The 21,150-nt window shown below is 41.5% G+C and overlaps 2 protein-coding genes and 1 long non-coding RNA gene across 5 annotated transcripts in view; 1 reads left to right on the top strand and 2 right to left on the bottom strand.

Moving 5' to 3' along the window:
- Window positions 1-1,274: 1,274 nt before the first annotated feature.
- On the bottom strand, window positions 1,275-6,042 carry c1h6orf62 (chromosome 1 C6orf62 homolog). The gene is made up of 5 exons (XM_061235820.1): window positions 4,398-6,042; window positions 3,789-3,965; window positions 3,161-3,286; window positions 2,671-2,805; window positions 1,275-2,388 (listed from the first exon to the last, which is right to left on the bottom strand). Exons 1-5 carry the CDS (start codon window positions 4,524-4,526, stop codon window positions 2,263-2,265), a joined length of 693 nt encoding a protein of 230 aa, XP_061091804.1. The 5' UTR covers window positions 4,527-6,042; the 3' UTR covers window positions 1,275-2,262.
- Window positions 6,043-6,892: 850 nt separating this feature from the next.
- Window positions 6,893-8,170, top strand: LOC133121919 (uncharacterized). The gene is made up of 3 exons (XR_009708056.1): window positions 6,893-7,057; window positions 7,466-7,546; window positions 7,950-8,170. It is a non-coding gene; the product is annotated as an uncharacterized LOC133121919 (long non-coding RNA).
- Window positions 8,171-9,183: 1,013 nt separating this feature from the next.
- Window positions 9,184-21,150, bottom strand: part of LOC133130979 (rho family-interacting cell polarization regulator 2-like) — a 30,833-nt gene continuing 18,866 nt past the window's right edge. For 2 of the 3 annotated variants that reach the window (XM_061246011.1, XM_061246020.1), the window contains exons 9-23: window positions 20,780-20,823; window positions 19,801-19,926; window positions 19,412-19,560; window positions 19,201-19,330; window positions 18,740-18,883; window positions 17,923-18,570; window positions 17,170-17,336; window positions 16,261-16,426; window positions 15,826-15,958; window positions 15,587-15,748; window positions 15,204-15,377; window positions 14,485-14,687; window positions 13,599-13,682; window positions 13,146-13,236; window positions 9,184-11,688 (exon numbers count right to left, since the gene is read on the bottom strand). In XM_061246011.1, the coding sequence (XP_061101995.1) occupies window positions 11,588-11,688; window positions 13,146-13,236; window positions 13,599-13,682; window positions 14,485-14,687; window positions 15,204-15,377; window positions 15,587-15,748; window positions 15,826-15,958; window positions 16,261-16,426; window positions 17,170-17,336; window positions 17,923-18,570; window positions 18,740-18,883; window positions 19,201-19,330; window positions 19,412-19,560; window positions 19,801-19,926; window positions 20,780-20,823 (2,522 nt within the window). In that variant the 3' untranslated portion in view covers window positions 9,184-11,587. The remainder of the gene's footprint in view (window positions 11,689-13,145; window positions 13,237-13,598; window positions 13,683-14,484; window positions 14,688-15,203; window positions 15,378-15,586; window positions 15,749-15,825; window positions 15,959-16,260; window positions 16,427-17,169; window positions 17,337-17,922; window positions 18,571-18,739; window positions 18,884-19,200; window positions 19,331-19,411; window positions 19,561-19,800; window positions 19,927-20,779; window positions 20,824-21,150) is intronic. The other variant, XM_061246027.1, reaches the window with a different exon arrangement.

The following is a 21,150-nucleotide window of genomic DNA, read 5'->3' as shown; positions in this document are numbered from 1 at the left end:
GTTCCTTTTGTACATAACTGGCCAGAGAGGGAGAGATGGTGTTGGATAAGTTGTCCAACAGGGTGATTCTTAGCTACAAAATGTGTCGGTTGGATTTTTTGTTACAGGTCAGCTTTTGTGCTCAGACTAAGCATTTTTTAAAGAATTGATTTGCAATGAATGCGTGGTGAATAAAGTATCTGATGCACTTCTAGTGCTAGGAAGTCAATTTTGCATAAAATACTTTTATATCACACAATAAATATTCTGTGATGCTTCCTTGTTCTCATTTTTCAAAAATGATTTACATTTCTTAAGAGAAGCTCCCCTTGCCAGATGAAATAGGAAAATTAATTTGCTGTAGCTTCCCACATTAGCTGCACTCTGTAAATACATTTTAATGACTGATCCAGGCCATTATGAAACAAATCAAAACCAGGATATTTCCACCCACTCCCACTACAAACAGGATTACAATCTCAAAATACTTGCCAGGTACACACATTTCAGATTTCAAACCTGTTGGGTGTTATGCCATATGCTGCACCATTATCTAAATGGTTTTCATGGTTTTTTTCCTTTAAAAATAAACATTTCCAAATCACTGCATGGGGTCTTAATTGGTTTTGTACCAGTGAAAGGAGTTCTAAATTTGAGGTCATAGCCATTTTCTTCTGAATACTGTCTTTATCCAGCTCTGGAATGTTTTTACTGTAAAAAGCACCACAAACAGTTTCATATTTGGAAGGCCAGGCAGTGAACAAGTTGATCTATAAATTCAGTTCCAATGTTCTAACCACAAGTATTTTGTTTCATTAATAAACCAGAAAACAAATGAATGCTGCCAATATCCTACTTGCTATTGGCCAGACAGGTTGTAGCATGCCTAACTTAGTTTAATACAGCACTCGCAGAGCAAGAGGAAGCCACAGCAAAGCAAGTTGAATGTTAATAACCTGGACACTTAAGGATCTCAAGTTGCTCAAAGCTACTGACAATCTAATACGTCTAAGATTTTTCTTTTCTTTTTTTTTTTTATAATGGTGGAGATGATTTATCCTATAAATATCATGGTTCATTACCTTAGTTTCTGTGTAGTACACAGCGTTTGCTCTCCTGATCAGCAACGATATAATCAATTTGTAAGTCACATTTAGTAGACAAATCCAGAGAATTTATGAAGAATTCAAATGGGAGCCAAGTTCGACTGAACCAAGGAAATTGTATACATTCGTAATTGTATACATTCTAAGAAAATTAATTTTGAGAACAATATGAGGAACCAACCAAGAACATCTGCTTTAAATTCAGGTTTTAATTGATTTATCAAGGCAAAGAAAATTGCAGATGTGCCTTGTATCCAGTAAATTAAGCTTACAAATACTTGCCCTCCAACAAAGCTCCAAAACAACAAGTAACCAACATTTCCATCTGTCCCCAAAAGCAAACAAAAAAGCAAATACAGTTCCAGAAATTTATCACCCCAGTTTTATTTCCTAGTTACATGTGCTACCCCTTTTTAAACTCCCCCCATATAGAACACCACACGTCCCCACATTAAAATGTTTCCTGGTAGCCAGAATACAGTGCATGAATTGCTTGTGTGCCATCAATGTGTCTTATGCACCAAAAACTATTTCTAGCATATTTTTGCAGTTCTGCATCACAATTTCAAACTTTCCTTTGAGCTATTCATGCGCCAGGTCTTACCTTGGGTCTGCCAGGGATAAACTTTTAGAAATCTCCAAAAAAAAACAAAAAAAAATTATATAAGTCTTAGCCAAAGCAGGGAGATACCCCAAAAAATGAGATCCAGCAAAACTGAAAATGTGTCAACTGGGAAAAAGACCAAGTGGTACCTACAGTTTGACCGTTGACAAGAATTTTTCACTTTTTTTTTCTTTTTTTCTTTAATATTGAACAGAGTTGATCGTAAGACAGTCCTCTAAAACTCACCTGCCCTCCCTCATTACAGATTTGAGTGATGACTTAAAAAGCCCTGTATAGCATGTCTCCTGTCAGCTCGGTAATTTACAATCATGATAATCACAAAAATCAGTGCAAAATTAAACCAAAATTCATGGATAAGAAAAAGAAAATGAACGAATGAACAAATGAAGTGAGCGAATAAAATAAAATCCATGGTGAAAATGAGAAGATTAACACAAAGGGAGTGTTCCAAGTACAAGTTCACTGGTATTCAATGAAAGGATCTGAAGGCGAGGAGGCGAGCTTGCTGCAGTGATTATTGGGCCATCTTCCCTGCGTGGCTTAGCGGAGACTCTAGTCTGGCATGTACGGACGGAGGTGGTCCTCGATGCCACCCATGCCCCAGGAGGTCAGCTGGTCCTGTGGCAGGTAGAGGCAGATGCTGCACAACTTGAAAACGGTGGCCTTGGTTTTTGGAGTCTGCTCAATTGGTAGAAAACAACATTACTCAAACACAATCTGAGAAAAAAGTTCCAACAAAATAGTGGACAACTTGAAAATCTGTAGCCATTAAGCTATTACCAAAACAAATACAATAAAAGCAAGTGATATCAAAAGATTAAAATGGACTATACAAAATCATAACTTAAATACAACCACAAAGAATGCCCTAATATCCAGGACACATCCAAATTAAAAATTAAAGGGTGGCATGCAGTGAAGAGTGAGGAACAGAATTAGTGCATGACAGCACAAACTTGCCTGTAAGTGCTGTCTGTCCATAAAGAGGAACACAGACTGACTGGGGTTGTTCATGACCATTCCTGCCTTGTCCTTTCGGCTCACGGCGTGCAAGAACTGCTTCTCGTAGTCTCCGTGATGAAATTCAAACTTGGCCTGCGTGCAGGGATGAATACACTTCAACAGGTAGCCGCTTTGGAGGTGCACAGATTGCTTAAAAGATACCAGTCTAATGGGAGCACCAAAAGGCAAGTCCAGAATAATTTAAAGGGTCATCTTATTTATTTTTAAAGGAGCAGTGTTTATTTATAGCATACCTGCTGAAGTGAGAAATCTGGGCTGACTTAATAACCCATGCTGCAGCAGTAGTGTTACATGAAAACATTTAAAGCAGCAGTGAAATATTTATGAATATTACTCCAACAGTCATACAGATGACAAAAATAGTAAATATTTGGGCAAAAAAAAGTTCTAAACAGACTAGGAAGATTTTTGAGAAGGCTGAACTCACCTGAACAGGCCGAAAAGGTTCATCTTCAGAACCCTTCCATCTAGAGAACAGAAGACAGACTATCTTCTCAATGTCATTGCGTGGCCAGAGGATGAAGTCCATCTCCTGGGTGCATCCTATGACATCCTGAAATGGAATAAGACAGGGGAGACAGGCTGAGATCATATCCGTTGTACATGTACATTATTCGGCAGATGCCCTTATTCGCAAGGACTTTAAAAGAAATGCTCTGAACAGTACGACAAGACAGCTTTACATCCACATATTAGCAAGGGGGAAAAAGCAAAGACAGATAACTACTTTCCACACGACTTGTACAATTGTTTTATTCTTACCATGCAATTCCCTTTAAAATTAGAAAAAAATATTACACACACAAAAATCGATCACTCACTGTACAACTTAATCCTTCACATATATCCCCTTTAAAATGAGGAAATAATTTTTATGCTTGTTAACCCTAGGTAGTAGGCACACAATGTCACTATGGGTGTGGATGAAGCAATTTAACATTCTGTGCTTCACCCAAAGATTTATCACTTTTTTTTTTCATCAAATTTACCATTTATCACTTCTTAATCGCAAGCTGGTACCAAAATAATGATATGCATTTACTTAAAGTACTTACCCTACGCATCGACTGGTAGCGAGGGGCATGTAATTGTACCACGTCCTTCTGCAGCAGTTCTAGTGAACTTTCTAACGAGTAGCTGGAATCCCGCACGCCTTTAATAATATTCTCTTCGTAGTTATTGGTCATCACTGGTACCACTTCAGCTACTTCGAAAAGTGCAGATTTCTTCTTCTAGAGAACGAGAGAGGCGAGGTAGGGTCAAGACTTACTGATTATGGGTTACTTATAACGACCAGTTGAACCGAATCGAGTGCGGCTCTTATCGCTGAAAGCAGACATGCTGTTTAAATACTGTGGAAATCAGACAGCGGCACAGCTCACTGAATTATGCAAGTCACACAGGCTGGCCGTCGACGGAAAACGTTAAGTGACAACTGAATGTCCCCAACTGTTCCTGTTGCCTGTACAGTTGATGCTGTCAATTCTCGGTCTGGAGTTTGACAATGCTGAATGGGATGGGTATATAATCTGGCAGTCGTGTGACTCTGCTGACATAACTGACATTGTGGGAAATGTACAATAACCATACTCCATCATACCTGAGATATCGTTTTAAATATAACTTATTTGAGACCGTCCTATAGTGGACCAGGTCAAACTCACCTTTTCCTTGAACACGAAAGCGATGTACATCTTAAAATCAAACTGGTCAGCAAGAGACTCCTTTTTCTTCCGAAGCTGAGCACGTAGTCTGTTCATTGTTTGTTTTCTTCGGGAGTTTGGGTCCCCCATTGTGAAATACAGATGGTTATCGCTTTCCTTCTGTAGTTTTGTCGTTTAATTAACCCTAACTAGCACATTGTGTGGATGAGAAGTTCCCTTTTGGAAACAAGACAAAGCAAAGAATTCTACAAAAGCTAATTGGAATAACGTTAGCTACTCTAACTCTAAACAAAGTGGCGGATGAGAACTTAAGTCATTTTATTTTCTATTGACTCAAGGGTGCGCAGGGGAAGGGATTACATTTTGGGAAATAATTTGGTTTTAATTAGTTATGATCATGCTGCAAAAATAGGCGGATCGAGTTAGTTTTAAGCCAAAATACTCTATTTTATTAGTCTAAGGTTACTCCGTCTCACCAAGGGTTAACAAAAACGGCAACTTTAACCAAGAGAGGAAAAAGTCAGCTAAACTTAAGATGCGATTTATTCCTATACAAAATGCAACTGACAATACATGATGCCCCCAAACGCATGCTGACCCAGCCGCTTGCTGGCTAGCTAACGTTACCGTAATACAAAACCAAAAATAAAACAATACACGTGGCTAGCTAAGTCGGTTTTCTCCCAGCCTCGTCCATGGTTGGCATGTTGGTTTGTAGTTCTTTGGAGAGGCCGTTTTAAGAACGGGTTACCATTCGAGGCTGGGGGGTACAGAATATCGCGACTGGTAAACGCAGGTTCGAGGGTTTGACCCCAAGAAAAACAAAAGAAAAGCGAGTAGCCATTTCGGAGATCTCTTGCAATAAAACTGCCCCAACATCAGCGGTCATAGCTATGGCGTTATTGAAGTGCCCCGGGATAACGTTAGCTACTCTGCAACTAATGTAGCCAGCTAGCCAGCCAGCCAGCTACATCTTATCTTATTCGGCGTAATCGAGGCCTACCAAAATAACGTCCTCCGTTTTTACATTCTCAGTTAGCTACAACGTTGCACACAATCCAGCAACACTATCAACTAGCTACTTACTGCAGCTAGCCGGAAAGCTAGCTACCATTTTAAAAAACGTTTTTATTGTATGTCGACAGCCATGGTTAGTACACGTAGCTAGCTAGCCAGCTATCTGCGCTTCACTCCATTTAAAAAATAAAACGAGTTACACTAAAGATAACTGCGTACAAGGACAGCAACCTTGATATAGATAGTTACCGCGGCTAAGCGTCCTCGGTGCTGTTTTGTTGGCAACTTACTCGCTAGCAAGCCAAGTTATGATCTAGCAAGCTAACTTAGCTAGCTTGTTACACTTGTTTTCTTCTGTTGTTTTTTTTTTTTCAGTAACGTTAGCTACGTTAGCTGGTCAGCTCCCACACCTAGTACAAGCCATGTCAAGATAAACGGACAAACCAACTGAAATCCCCCATTCTTTCAATCAGTATACATCGAATTTTGCTCCTTGGCGGCCCCATACTAAATAATGTATGTATAAATGTTGTTTCGTCTCCTGTTTTTTTGTTCTCGGCCTGCGGTTCCTTGTCGTCTGAAATAACAACTTGTTCGCTGCTGAACAAACAACCCAAAATGGCTGACCTACGTCACGGTCTAGCTAGCTACGTAAATAAACAGGTTCAAAGGAATATTTAATGACACGCATGGCGGTTAATACTGACAAAAATATAATTGTGGGATAATATAAGGGAAATATACTGAAAATACATTGAATTAAATAATTTGAACTGAATTTACCTAATATGTTTTGGTTCGACATATGACTATGACGCTACCGTAAATAATGATTTAGATGCGCAAAAAGACTGAATTTCGTCTTAGCTAGAATTGGGATAAAGAAATATTTTAGGGATAAAATCCAAACTTACTCGAGGTAAAAAAATTTTTTATAAATATAAAATATCCACAGTTGCATATTTGCAGCAGTCTCGAACATAGGCCACGGTATTCACTCCAAAGCTATACGTTTATCGTTGGGTACGGAGATCTTTAGAGACTACGTATGTGTCCTGTTTTACAGACCCCTCCTCCACCACCATATTACCGTATCATGGCATCTACTGACTCAAACTGTGCAATTTTTCTTTATTAGCTACCACCAGAAAAATGTGTATGTGTTCCTTTAAGTTATCATTTTATTAAAATGTTAGGCCTATATACACGCACCGAGCATATTAGGTATTTATTAGACTTATTTTTTAGTCTTCTACTGCTGTAGCCTATCCACACAAATTATGATGCGTTGCATGTTCGGAGATGCTCTTCTGCATACCACTGTCGTAATGTGTGGTTATTTGCGTCACTGTCACCTTCCTGTCAGCTTTGACCAGTCTGGCCATTCTCTTCTGACTCTTGTTAACAAGGCTTTGACCAGTCTGGCCATTCTCCTCCTGTCTCTCGTTAACAAGGCGTTTCTGTCTGCAGAACTGCTGCTCACTGGATTATTTTTACTTGTGCAAATTCTAGAGACTACTGTGCATGAAAATCCTGAGAGATCAGCATTTTCTGAGATACTCAAACCATCCTGTCTGCCACCGACAATCATTCCATGTCCAAAGCTCCTGACCTGTATCTACATGATTGTATGCATTGCATTGGTGAGTGTACACATGCATTGCTGTGTGTCATTTATTGTTTATTGTATTGTTTATTTAGCTGGAGTGACTTTAGCCAGCTGCCATACCATCATGCTCCTGCTGAATGACTGAAGCTAAGCAGGTGTGTGTTTGGTTAGTACTTGGATGGCCAACCTCCTGGGAAAACTAAGTTGCTCCTGGAAGTGGTGTTGGTGTCAAGTATATCCCAATGCCCCACTGCATTGAGGGGACACTATGCTGTAGGAGACAATGTCTTTCAGATGAGATCATGCCACAGTTGTTAAAGATCCCTCTTTATAAAGAGTAGGGGGTTCCCCGGTGTCCTGGCTTCCAGACCTGGCTCTCCTGCTGCCTAATCATCACCTGATTTAATTGGCTAAATATTTGTTCTCTCCCTCTCCACCTTAGCTGATGTGTGTTGAGCATCCTGGTGCAAAATGGCTGGGGTTGTATCACCAAGGTGGGTGCTACACATTGGTTGTGATTAAGGTTAGTGTCATCACAGTAAAGTGCTTTAAGTTGCCAGCTGGTGAGTAGAGCGCTATATAAATACAAGGAATTATTATTACTTATAAAGGGAGCAAATTATTATACAGATAACAGTAAACAAAACAGCTACAATGTAGTTTTATGGGTGGTTCTTTGTTTAGTGTTGCAAGCCTTGTTAAGGCACTTTCACACAGCACAAAAAAGCTTGTGTTTAATAACATCTTTTAACATTATACAATGAGAACAAATTATCATCTTGAATTTCAATTTCTGGAAGACTTTCTTTTGGTAAAAATAAGATAAGATGCATTAAAATGTTGTTTACTCATGATCGAGAATATTAAAATGAAAAATTACATCATGCAATATAATAATATTGTCTTCTCCTTCTTTCTGTCATTAGATTCACAGCTCTGTTGTGGCAAGCCAAGTGATTGTGTCATCGTCCAGGTTGATCAGGCTGTGTTCCCCATGTGGTGGTCGATGCTTGGGACAGCTGGCCATGATGTGTTCTACCGTGTGATTGAGTCTCCATAGTCACAGGAGGTGCTGTCCATCAGACCCCATTTAGCAGATAGCAAAGACTTGATATCTGTGGTGTTACTCAGTAGACAGTACTAAATAAATGGGAACAATTGGGAATGCTTTTTTACCTTCTTCCTGTTTGAGGAAATCATTCAAGGTGGTCTTGACCTTTCAATTGAATTACAATGTAGGTCAAATACTTTTTTCATGACACATTTCACATTTCACATTTCATTGTGTTTGCAGAGTTAACTAATTTAGGAAAATGGCCTTTTGACTTTCCACAAACTGCCATATTTGAGTGCCTTTGTCTATGGTGTTACTGATCACAAAAGACACAAAAAGCACAGTGTGCAATTTTTACATATAATAATTATGAAATAATGTTTCAAAATAAGACAATATATGTAATCACTTTATCACATATTAAGGATGGGGTTAACAGCTGAAAAGCAGCAGCTTTATAGGCAGTGATGCTGTTTGTGGTGTTACCACCAATTATTAGCTAAGATATTATTGTTATATTTGTATGTGCATGTAGTAGAAAAACCTAAAACATAGTTTTAATTTATTTGGAAAACTACACTAAATGTGTGATTTATTTGATTTATATAATAAAATATGATTTTAAAGCATTAATACACTACACTCGGGCAATGCCAGAGAATTGTTTAAAAAAATATTGATGTTGGATAATCATAAGCAATGGTAACACCACAGACACCAATTTGTGTAAAAATATAAAAAACAGTCATGTGTCAAATTTTTATATCACACAATAGGTGACACATCCTTCATACACATTTCAAGCGTATACTTAACTCCATGGTTTATGCATAGCTCGCAGGCATCACCAACCCTCCCGTCGTATGCCAAAAACACGACGGAACAATTCTGGCTTACAAACTGTCCGATATTCTTATTCTGTTGAATAATTAACTAAGTAACCACTTTCACACCAAAATTTGAATGAAGATAAAATAACATGACTGAAGACACTACAGCTTTGTATACTATACACTGCTATACAAGCAACCGCTTTGTAGTGTTGATCCACTACACAACCATTTTAAAAGGGCAACCCAATTATGAATGTGTAAATAGACAAGTAATTGTGTATATAATTATGCAAAAATAAACTTTATTGCCACAAGCAGAAAATGATAACCTCATAAACAGAGTGGAAACCAAACAAAACCAGAATAAGGGGGACCCAAGCCTCAATGGATCTTACAGTGTAGGTCACTTAATTCTGTACAGATAATTCATTTAAGAAGAAGTAACATATTTGTGTACAGAGCAGATAAAGATAATTAATGGGTTTCTCATATCATCATAACATACAATTAATGACAGAAGGAAAACAATGTTTGTTTCTTAAGTAAGAAAAGTTATTTCTGTGCGAAATGTGAACAACAACAAAAAAAAACTGTTGAAATAATGCAGTCAATCATCATTTAGTTTGTTTGAGGGTCAGGTTTGTGGTTAATATTAATATCAATTTTGGCTACTTGTGCTCTGTTATATATGGAAATATGCCTTGATGTTTCTGGGAGGAGTACATATTTTGTCAGTCAGAATCATTTTGTGGCAAAATACTTGGTTGGAATTAATAAGTGCAAACCATAAGTCCTTTACCAAATTACCAAATGCTCCTTGTAATAAAAATATGTAAGATAATACAAATCAAAATTCCATCAGCAGGTAACCTAAACAAGCAAGTTCTCAACTATATGTATCATCCTTATTTCTTACCATCTTAGCCTTAATATAGAAGACCACAGAGGATTCCGGTAGTTTCTGAATTTCACACGCAATATACACCAATATCTCAGGGTCCAAAAAAGTAGCGACTAGTTACTAACCACTTGTATAGTACATTATTAAGAGAACAGCTACACCTTTTGTTTTTGATATATTACATATTACATACTGTATGTCATAAAGAAATGTAAAGTAAATATACAGTCAAACAAAAAAAGTTAAAGGATACATGAAGTAAAAATGATCTATTTTGTGAAGAACACAACTCTAGTTGAATATATTGACAAAACCAATTCATTACTCCACTTGATTTGGTAGCACAAAGGCAGTACGTACAAGACTGAACTATGTAAGCAACCCTCAATAATGATGCTTGAAAGCAAGTAATTAATGCAATAAAATATTTTAAATTCTCAGGACTGTGTACCTCTGGGTCCAGGAGTGGACAACAATGATCTAAGCAATCCACAGGACACAATTTACCATTGTCTTGAGCAAAAGTGCACTTTCCTCATCAAATCACCATGTTCAGACCACTGCCTCAAGGTGTTCAGAATAGACACTGTCTCAGTAGATGATGGCAGCTCTCTCATAAAATAAATATCCTGGTATAGACAGAAATGCCCATTCTAAAACTTATACAAGACTAAAATGGGAGGTCCCTGAGCTTGAAGAGTGGGCTGAAAACGAATATATCCTTTTTTTGAATTAATTGAGGCATGATTAATTTGTGTCCCAACAATGTGGTATTACTGTTGTGTGCCTCACATAAACAATTTCATTTTAAGAAAGATTCTATAATTATATTTTCTGTTGTGGTCAAAAATATATTCAGGAGAAATAACAGATCCATGTAGTGTGATTACTCATTTTCATAATCAATTACTTATTTTATTTTAAGCAATCACAGTGTTAGTAAAGAGTAAATCTGTGATTGACAGCATATTATTAACCCACATGAAATCTTACATTTTAGGCATTAAGTACATCCAGAGTGGCTAGATAAGACTATCTGACTATCTAAGACTTACACAGCTTACATTCTTTAATGTAACATACAATCCATCAATATAGCTGGATATTGACTAAAGCAATTCAGGTTTAGAACCTTGCTCAAGGGTAGGACAGCAGTGCTCAGCTTCCTAACCATTACACTATACTGTCACACCCTTCTTATGAAGGGGATGACGTCGCTCTCACATGACTGGTATACTGCCATCGCCCTCTTATGGGGAACATGTCCTTCTCCCATTACTGGTTGTTAGAAATGAACATGAATCAATCAGACAAGCTTCCCAACATCTGAACCATTTATGAGGCTGTGGGACTGTACGGACCCTGTGGTTAGAAAGAATAATTGTTCTAGATAAAAAATTCTCGAAATGAAAGTCAAATGTGAGACAAATATAGAAAAAGAAATAAAGCATGATATGCCACATTTTACAATGTACAATATTCTGTCCCAATCTGCTTATTACGGTGCAGTTTCAAAGTGCAAATGAAATTGTGACTATCACCAATAAAAACTAATAATATTAACATTATCAATTAATAGTAAGAACACAAATGACAAATTGTAAATATTAGAATAATAGTTCTGATAACAAAGTCTGCACACACAGAAATGGCTTAATGGTTCAGAATGAACATCTGTGAGTTGCTTCAGTCTCTGAATGAAAGCAGTATCAGGGCTACGCCCAACTGGAGTCCCCTCCGCGGGTTCCTTCAGTCTACAGGCTGCGCTGGGGGCCCTCAGAGGGCCGTGGTGACCCCATTTCCTCTCCGTGTGCCCAGACGCACCATCTCCCTGGGAGCCGTATCCAGCTGCTCATATGCCAGCTGCCCTTTCTCACCTATGGAGGCAGAGACAGTATCTTCAGAAAGTATCGAGACCCCTTCACTGTTTGCACACTTTATTGTGATTTCATTTTAAATGGCCACTTTTGCCCATCAATCTACACTCAATAACCAATAATGACAAAGTGAAAACATGTTTGCACAAACTTTTGCAAATGTATAAAAAATCGAAACTTAAGTCTTAAATCTCTCATTTACAGACCCGTTGCCGTGGCACTCCAAATTGTGGTCAGGTACATTGTTTGCTTTAATTATCATTGAGATGTGTCAAGAACTTGATTGGAGTCCACCTGTGGCAAATTGAATTGATTGGAAATAGTTTAGAAAGGCACATTATGTATGTATATAAGGTCCCACAATTCACACTGCACGTCAGGACAAAAACCAAGCCATGGACTCTCTGTAGACCTCCGTGATAAAATTGTGGTGAGGGATAGATCAGGGTAAGGGTATAAAACGATTTCTGAAGCTTTTTGTATTCCCAGGAGTGCGGTGGCTACTGGGACTCTGTCTGGCCAAACTGAGTAACCTGGCAAGAAGGGCCTTGGTCAGGGAGGTGACTAAGAACCCAAATGTCACTCTAACAGAGCTTTGGAAGTCCTCTGCAGAGATGGTAGAACCTGCCAGAAGTACAATGACAGCAAAAGGCATATGACAATTACCCGAAGCATACAGCCAAGACAACGCTGGAGTGGCTTTGGGGCAAGTCTTTGAGTGGCCAGCCAAAGCCCAGACTTAAACCCCATAGAACATCTGTGGAGAGACCTGAAGATGGCAGTTCACAGACGCTTCCCATCCAATCTGACAGAGTTTGAGAGGATCTGCCAGGAAGAATTGGATAAACTGCTCAAATCCAGGTGTGTAAAGCCTTTAGAGACTTACCCAAGAAGACTCAAAGCTGTCACTGCTGTCAAAGGGGCTTCTCCAAAGTACTGAATTAAGGGTCTGAATACTTATACTGTGCAAATAAATACATTTGCACAAATTTCTAAAAACATGTTTTCACCATTATGGGTTATTGAGTGTAGAATGATGGGCAAAAATGGCAATTTTTTAATGAAAAAATAACAATAAACACAACACAATATAAAGTGAAGGGGTCTGAATACTTTCTGAAGCCACTATATATGGCATTTTGTGTCAGCACATTCACCCATGCACTCTCATGAAACAGCCTGTCCAGAATATGTCCCATGGCCCTTCAGTTACCTGAACATGCTCATTTTAACACTGAATCAGATATATCAATGATATTCTGGGGCTATCTAGCAGTTCATCCAAAGTACATGAAAACAGACAAAGACATCAATGAATGTCAAAATTCCAGCAGCTTATTATCCAGTGGATGACTCACAAATGGCTGACAGTATGTACAGGATGTGCTGTATTAGAGATATCCTGCCTATGTGGTCCACATGATGATTTGTGCTCAACTACTGGCCGACCTACTTACCAAAGGTAAGTAGGGTTTCTATGGCAACATGGCGAAGTTCCTCATCGGCTGAGTTGCACAAGGCCACAACTGCCTCAGTGCTCTCACTGGCCTAAGACAGAGAAAGACAGACTACAAGTTAAAATCATGATTTACAAACAAGGAGGGTGGTCTTCATTCTGTCCTGCACTCCACACGATTGGCTGATGGGCATCATACGAGACTGGGAAAATCCAGGGTAAGACTGCTTTCTTTCTTCCCGGTTTCAATTAATTAGTCAAACTGTACTTGATATAAGGTTCTTGACATGTGAAACACAGAGAGCTTTACAGAGCATTACTTCCCATGAATAATGGCACTGTCCCAAAGCCTCTCCCCCAGCCTCTAAATCTTGTTTCCAGACCTGCCCCTCCCTCCCAACTACTCTGACCTGTATGCAGCTGACTACTGACCTGTATGCAGCTGACTACTGACCTGTATGCAGCTGAGAGCGACACAGGCTGCTCTCTGAGTCTGGACTCCTGCCTCTGACAGAGCCTGAATGTAGCAATCTACCGCCTGTGCAATAGGAAAACACACGCACATACGCACACGCACACACACACACACACACACACACACACACAGACACACACACACACACACACACAGACACGCACACACACAAATTGTTAGCCTTGAAAGAGAGCTCCAGTCAAAATGTAATATCCGATTAATGTATTTGACAGTGACAACAAGATACACACATCTGTATTCCTATAATGCAAAGCCTATTCTGAGAACCTCACGTATAAATTATAATACACTCAGTGAGCACTTTATTAGGTATTTATTAAACTTATTTTCTATTCTTATTGGTCTCCTGCTGCTGTAGCCTATCCACTTAAGATGCCTTTCTGTCAGCTTCGACCAGTCTGGCCCTTGTCCTCTGATTTCTCTCATTAACAACATGTTTCTGCCCATGGAACTACTGCTCACTAGATGTTTTTTGTTTTTTGCACCATTCTCTGCAAACTCTAGAGACTGTTGTGCATGAAAATTGTAGGAGATCAGCAGTTTCTGAGATACTCAGACCACCCTGTCTGGCACCAACAATCATTCTACAGTCAAAGTCACTTAGATCACATTTCTTCCCCTTTCTGACATTTGGTCTGAATAACAGCTGAACCTCTTGACCACGTCTGCATGCTTTTATGCATTTTTTATGCACATGATTAGCTGATGAAATATTTGCATTAATAAGCTGGTGTACAGGTCCACCAAATAAATTGCTCACTGAGTGGATAATTAGTTATATATAAATTAAATATGTATAAAATATAATATAAAAATGAAAGCAAAAATGTATAAAACATCGAACCTTCGACCTGAAGGGCAAGTGAGTAGAGGCTGAAATGAGGAAGGCGGTTGCAGCCTTCCTGAGCCGTGGAGTATCGGTCACTAGGAGCGCAGCCAGGGCCCTCAGCGTCTCCTCCTGGGGCCACAAACTTGAGGCCTGAACCTCCTGCAGTTCCCTGAGTGTCCACTCGAGGTCGCCAGAGCGCAGAGAAGCCACAAATTCAGCTAGACAATACACAATAATGAAACATCACAGTGCTTGGCAGTGTTTTTGAGACTATGACCAGATCACAATAGGGTGTGGGACCAACACTGTTCTTAATCATAATCTGTAATGTAGTGTAGTGGTTAAGGTACATGACTGGGACCCGCATGGTCGGTGGTTCAATCCCTGGTGTAGCCACGGTAAGATCCGCACAGCCGTTGGGCCCTTGAGCAAGGCCCTTAACCCTGCATTGCTCCAGGGGAGGATTGTCACCTGCTTAGTCAAATAAACTGTACGTCGATCTAGATAAGAGCGTCTGCCAAATGCCATTAATGTCATGTAATGTAATGTAATGTAATGTAATCTTAATCATAATCTAATCATTTTCTTGCTTAAAACTAAAATATCAATTTATGATCCTAAAAATGTACAATAGCAGTACCCCGAGGTTCATTTAAACCTGCAGCAGTAATTGTACGTCCAGGTCTCAGATCAATAAAAGGTCATAAAATGGCTCCGGGTTGCCTGCAGCCTACCTTCCTCAGCCACGTGCCGAAAGTGCTCCTCCATGCTGTGTATGCTGTGAGTGCAGGCGTAGCTGTGGAACTGGAACACAGTGAGGATGTCCTGGTTTGGGGCAGGTGGTGACAGGCAGGGGGAGGAGACCAGCTCACTCCTGTCCATCATTTCAGTGATCACCAGCCGCATTACTGTGGGACGGAAAACAACACACTTCTCTCAGAGACCGATGCACACGCACACACACAGCACAGACTCACAAACACACACCAGCTCTTTGACCAGCATGTCTGTGGAACAGGGCTAAAAATGTATCACTCTTATTTACAGTAGTTTACTCTATGTGACACATCTATCTTCTTGAAATTCACTTTAGTTCTTCTACAGTTAATGGTGGTACCTGTGTGCGCAGTGTCTGGGTGTCTCTCCTGCAGGGCTGCAGTAAAGCTGTGGTGCAGGAACTTCAGTACTCTGTCCAGAGAGCTGTGGAATGGGCTGCCTGGACCACTGAGCTCCAGCCAGAAAGACAGCACTGCTGGTCTCTCTGCCAGTCCAGGGAGCACTGAAGACAGATGGGCCACAACACATTATTAGTATGAGTATTGTTTGTAGTAGTAGTCATAGTAGTATGACACTTACCATCTGCAGGCGTGTCAATGGATCCCTGCCGGTTGGCAAATATATCTCCCAGCTCCTCCAGCAGCCGGGTCTGAGAGGTGAGTTTCAGGAGCTGGGGTCTGGTAATGGAGGGGCTCCCTCTGCTGGACAGGAGCTGCAATAACATTTAATTATCAAAGATAATCTCATCCATAATAATAATAAAAAAAAAATAAAAAAAAATAAAGATAATCGCATCCACTTTGCCTGAATCTCAAGGTGTATACTGCATGTACTGTTGATTATGGCACTCATAATCTGTGCACATTGTTTAAACCTCTACGTATGTAAATATATGTTGTGTCAGGAATTGACATGCCATTTGTGGTATTTAGCATTTTAGATGTGTAGATGTGTGCATTTACACGGCTTGCATTCTGTATATATGATCCAGTTTGGCTGCTGAATGTTGAGTACCTGGACAAGGTGGCAGCAGTACTGCAGGTGCCTGGTGATGGCCAGGTCCAGACTCTCGCTGCCGGAGGTGAGGGGCAGGGGGGTGCCGGCCATGCTATTCCCCACCCCTGTGTCCTCTGTCAGAGCCTCACTCAGATGGCCCCTGGCCTCAGGGTGCTGACTCGCCCTGAGGGAGCACAGCAGGGCTTTAGCTCCACTGTGGTCTGTACAGAGCACTGCAGTTCATCATAAAGCAGTCCTGCATGTCAGCTGTGAGAGCAAATGCAACTGCAGTGCAGTGGGGCATCCCATCTTAAAAAACCTTCATGTTTTTTATGAAAAAGATGCACACACACAAACACACACACATACTCACACACATACTCACACACACACACACACACACACACACATACACACACATACACATACACACACAGATACACAGGCCACCTGAATCTATAAGATTAGTCGATGTGTGCTTGACAAGTCAGCTGTAATGCTCCATACCTATTCAACCATAAAACGCCTACACATGCTTGAATGCTTGGTGAGCATTGTATGTATGAGAAGGGAATTTTGACTGCATTGCAGAATACACATGATATTGGGAGAAAACAAGGGTGTTTCATTCATGCGATTCATAGAAATCCACTAGGTGGCAGGTGCACAACTTTCCCGGATATTTTTTGAGTTTTCATTTCCAGCCGTCTATTGCAATACATGGTACTGCAGCTTGTGTGCCTATAATTACTAAATCTGGAAGCACAATTTCCCTATACACATTGAGCCTGCACACGCTCTCTGCATTGTGTCACCAAGCATTGTAGGGCATGTATGTGGTGAGGATACATTAGCCTTAAGGGACAGTAAGTGGAAGCAGAGTGGGACACCAGGTATGTGGGGGAGCAGGGGGGATTCTAAACTTACCCAACCCTCTCTGTCTCCATGTCGAAGAACGCTGAATGAGGGAGCTCATCATCACCTGTGTCATTGTCATCAAAGTCTGAGGTATTTAGGAAGTCGAAGCTCTCGAGAGCGCTCTCCACTGTCAGACTGAGGCTTGAAGACCTGCTCCTGTGTGTGGGAGCTCTGCTCTGAGAGACACACGGCAGGCAATTCATAAACAGGCTGTAAAACACTGTAAATGATCCTGGTTCCAGAAACCAGATTAATTAACAATATTTTTCTATTATTCCACCAGGTCTATCAAACAAGCAATTTCAGGAAAACAAATTATGAAACACTAAAAGAGGCCATTTTGGGTGGGTGTTGTCCATTTGTTTATCATGCTCTGCCTTGATTTGGTCTCTAACCAGGACTGACAGGAGTGCCCCTCCCATCTCCTGCCCACACAACCCCTGCTATAAATGTGAACATGGTGGTGATCATGGCATCTATAAATTATCCAATGGTGATTAAACCATACATGTTCCAGCCAGAGGTGGGTCATAAATTTGAAGGAACGGAGGAGAAGCAGAACCAAGGGCCCTGTGAGAACTGTGCGAATGGTAACTGGTAACCTTTTTATATCAAACCATAGGTTCCCTATAGCATGTCAGGCTACTTAGCTGAAAAAGCACATTGAGAGCTTATGCCAAAGGTCTTACTATTATAGCTGATAATAATTGCTGCTGAAAAGGTTTAAAATGCCCCAACTCACCCCAACATGCCCACGCTCACCTTCAGCACATCCTCCAGATGCAGAACCTCCTGCTCCAGCTCCTGCACCTCCCTGCTCTTCTCCTGCAGGCCCTCCAGGGTCAGCAGCAGGCCATGGAAGGCCTCCTCAAGACTGCTCCCCCAGCCCAGGGCCCCCTCTGGCCGCACGGGGTCTGGCAGCACGTCCGCGGAGGTCAGCCTCCTCACCAGCTGCTTGGTCAGGTTGCCCTCCTCAGCATCCAGCTCCAAGGGCTTCAGCTCCGAATCGTCGTCCTGCAGGAGTGCCTCGGACACAGAGCGGTCCAGGAAGATGTCCGAGGCGGACATCCGGTCCGAGCCCAGGGATGCCGACCTATTGTCCAGACTTTCAATCTGCTCCTCCCACTCGGACCCAGCCTCGCTGGCCAGGCTAATGCTAATGCTCCCCTCATCATCGTCATCCTCATCCTCCTCTCCATCGTCCTCTTTCTGCCGCCCCCCATCTCCTGTGCTCTCCGACTGCAAAGACTGCCAGTCGTTCTCAGGGGGCGTGACCATAATGGCAGGGTTGGACCAGCTGGGAAGAGGGAGGGGGCTGGTCCCGGGCGTGTCGGAAAAGGTGAAGGACAGCCGCTTGCACTCGGTCACACCGCACCCACCGTTCTCAAAGACATCGTCCGCCAGGGTCGACTGCCGGGAGTGAGAAAGATACAGGTCGTTAAAGGGGCCCTTTCCCAGACTGCTGAAGCAGACAACACCCCAGATTCAAATGAAGTGGGCAAACAGTCCTTGGCACAGGAGAATCAGGCCCAGAGTAGGTCACACAGTACATGTACAGAGCTGGGCACACAGCACTCACATAGACCTCCACGCTGGACCTGGGGCACAGCTGCAGGGAGGGGAGGTCCCCATACGAGCGGCTGTGTCTCAACTTGGCTAAGAAGGTGTCGCGCAAGGCACTGAAAAAAGACAAGTGCTGGCCTTCCTTCAGCCGCGGGTCCCACTTCATCACAGGACAGACACCGTGATTGAGGGGTGGGGTGGGGTGGGGGTGAGGGTGGAGGGGTTGGAGGAAGGTGGGGTCAATGATACAACACAGTCCTCATGGACATACACACATGACAAAACGACACACCCTTCACAATCTGCATCCTGAGACTACACTCATGTGATGTTCAGTGAAGCTGCATGTATGAACGGTTCACACTAATTGCACAGATAAGCTTTCATATTAAGTGTGTTCAGATTCACAGTCCCTCCCTCATACCGGCTTTCCCTGTTGGCTGTTCTCTCACCCCGAGGGAAAGCTGAGACACTCACAAAGTACGAGGAGTCCTGGAAGATGGGTGTCTCAGGCGTTCCCTGGCTGTACACAGACACTCGTCTCTGCAGGGCGACGGCCTTAGATAGGTTCCCCAAGGATAGAGTCAGGTCCTCCACATCAAATGGACTACAAAGAGGGGGACAGGCAATGTGGGTGAAACATGAGTAGCAGCTATAACATAATTGGGTACTTTGCAGCTCCACTTACAACCAAGCGACCTCCAGGTTGAGTTTGATGGTGCCAAGGTCATTGACATCCACAGCAACAAGCTGAGGCATGGCTGTAAACAGGTCCTTGGTTTCGCAGATGACACTGCCCACCAGTACATGGTTGGCCAAGCCTTTCAACTCTGACACCTTATTGGACAAAAAAAAAAAAAAAAAAAAAAAAGAAATCAGGAAGTGATTACATTTTAGATTCCATTTCCCCTTTTTGCCTAATTGAAATATAACATCTAACATCATAATCACCACCAGCAGGAGTCTCACAGAAGCTGGAGAAATATAGCTTAGCTTCAGCAAAAAAAAAGTCTGCATGCTGGCTTCTTCTCAACCACAGATATTTGAAATGAGATGAGACCCTTGGCTTCTTCCCACCTTGATGGAGATGAGCTCTGTGATGTGGGGCATGAACACCATCTCTTCTCCGTCCCAGCTCTGCCGGGAGTTCACTTCAATGCGACCCTTCAGCTTCCAGCGCTGGCGGCCATAACGCATGAAGACCTGAGAGGAAAGAACACGGATTTCTGTGAGAGCTGCAGTTTGCCGTTCTGTATTTAGCCTCAGAAAATAAGCACAAGATTCACTTGTAATGGGAGAGAGGCTTTGCAACCCCTGAAATTGGCTGAGCTCTTGTGTATTTTCAATGATTACCCTGGTGTAAAATCCAGCCATGCCAGGTTGACCAGCTTGAAAATTGAGCTGGTCAAGTTGGTCATAAACTGATCTAGCTGGGTATGAGCTGGTCAACCAAAATGGCCAGGCTGGCCATAAAGCTGGTCTAGCTGGGTACGAGCTGGTCAACCAGCTAGTGCTGGTACCATGTATGTGTCAGCTTTTTAAAAACATAGCTTGAGCTGTTTTTTCAGCAGGGTACATATTTTAACCTAAAGCACATGATTTACACTTTCTACATGCTAACACAATGTGCTCTGTGTGTCTGGACCGCCCCAGAAACATTTGCATGGTAATGCATGCATTATTTTGGAATAATTAGTTTGCTGTAACTAAACAGAAAAATATAAGCAAGCCAATGTCCATTCATTTAATTTCCTTTTTGCCATAGCCACAAATGTCTTGTTGAAAGACAGAATATGCGAGCTAGCTAATTATGCGATAACATTTTTGAGTTAATTGGTTGTAGGCTACCTAGTAAATGCAAGCTATTTTGAGGTTATGGTCACAGCATCTTACTTGCTGGTTTCATGTCACCAACTCAGATTTTACTAAAGAAAGCAAAGCCCTTTGACTGGTTCATACAAGTCTCTAATTGACAGCACATGGTAGCTCCCCCACTATAAGGTTCAATAATCTTCACTGATCGAAAATGGCTTATACTGTAATTGATTGTACTAACTTCATATTGATCTCCCGAACAGAGTCGAGCAAAGCCAGCTAGACCTAGGAGAGAAGGAAAGAACGAGGAACAGAAAATAGTTCAGTCACACCTTACAGTAGTGGCTTTGTACTTGTGTAATGACATATGTACATACTAGATAAGTACTATGCAAATATACACTCACTGAGCACTTTATTAGGTACATCTGTACACCAGCTTGTTAATGCAAATATTTAAATCAGCCAATCATGTGGCAGCAACTAAATGCATTAAAACATACAGGGTCAAGAGGTTCAGCTGTTTTTCAGACCAAATGCCAGGAGGGGAGGAAATGTGATCTAACTGAATTTGACCATGGAATGATTGTTGGTGCCAGACAGAGTGGTTTG

This window comes from Conger conger, chromosome 1 (assembly GCF_963514075.1).
Source record: "Conger conger chromosome 1, fConCon1.1, whole genome shotgun sequence".
NCBI classification, from domain to species: Eukaryota; Metazoa; Chordata; class Actinopteri; order Anguilliformes; family Congridae; genus Conger; species Conger conger.
Note: the sequence above shows the minus strand (reverse complement) of the source record. Positions and strands in the feature narration are given on the sequence as shown.

Bases quoted from the DNA above. Each gene is read 5' to 3' on its own strand.
- c1h6orf62 (XM_061235820.1), bottom strand. From the start codon at position 4,526: ATGGGGGACCCAAACTCCCGAAGAAAACAAACAATGAACAGACTACGT. The intron at 3,966-4,397 runs GTGAGTTTGACC...CTCGTTCTCTAG, and splicing joins CTTTCGTGTTCAAGGAAAAG to AAGAAGAAATCTGCACTTTT. The intron at 3,287-3,788 runs GTAAGTACTTTA...ATTCCATTTCAG, and splicing joins GCTACCAGTCGATGCGTAGG to GATGTCATAGGATGCACCCA.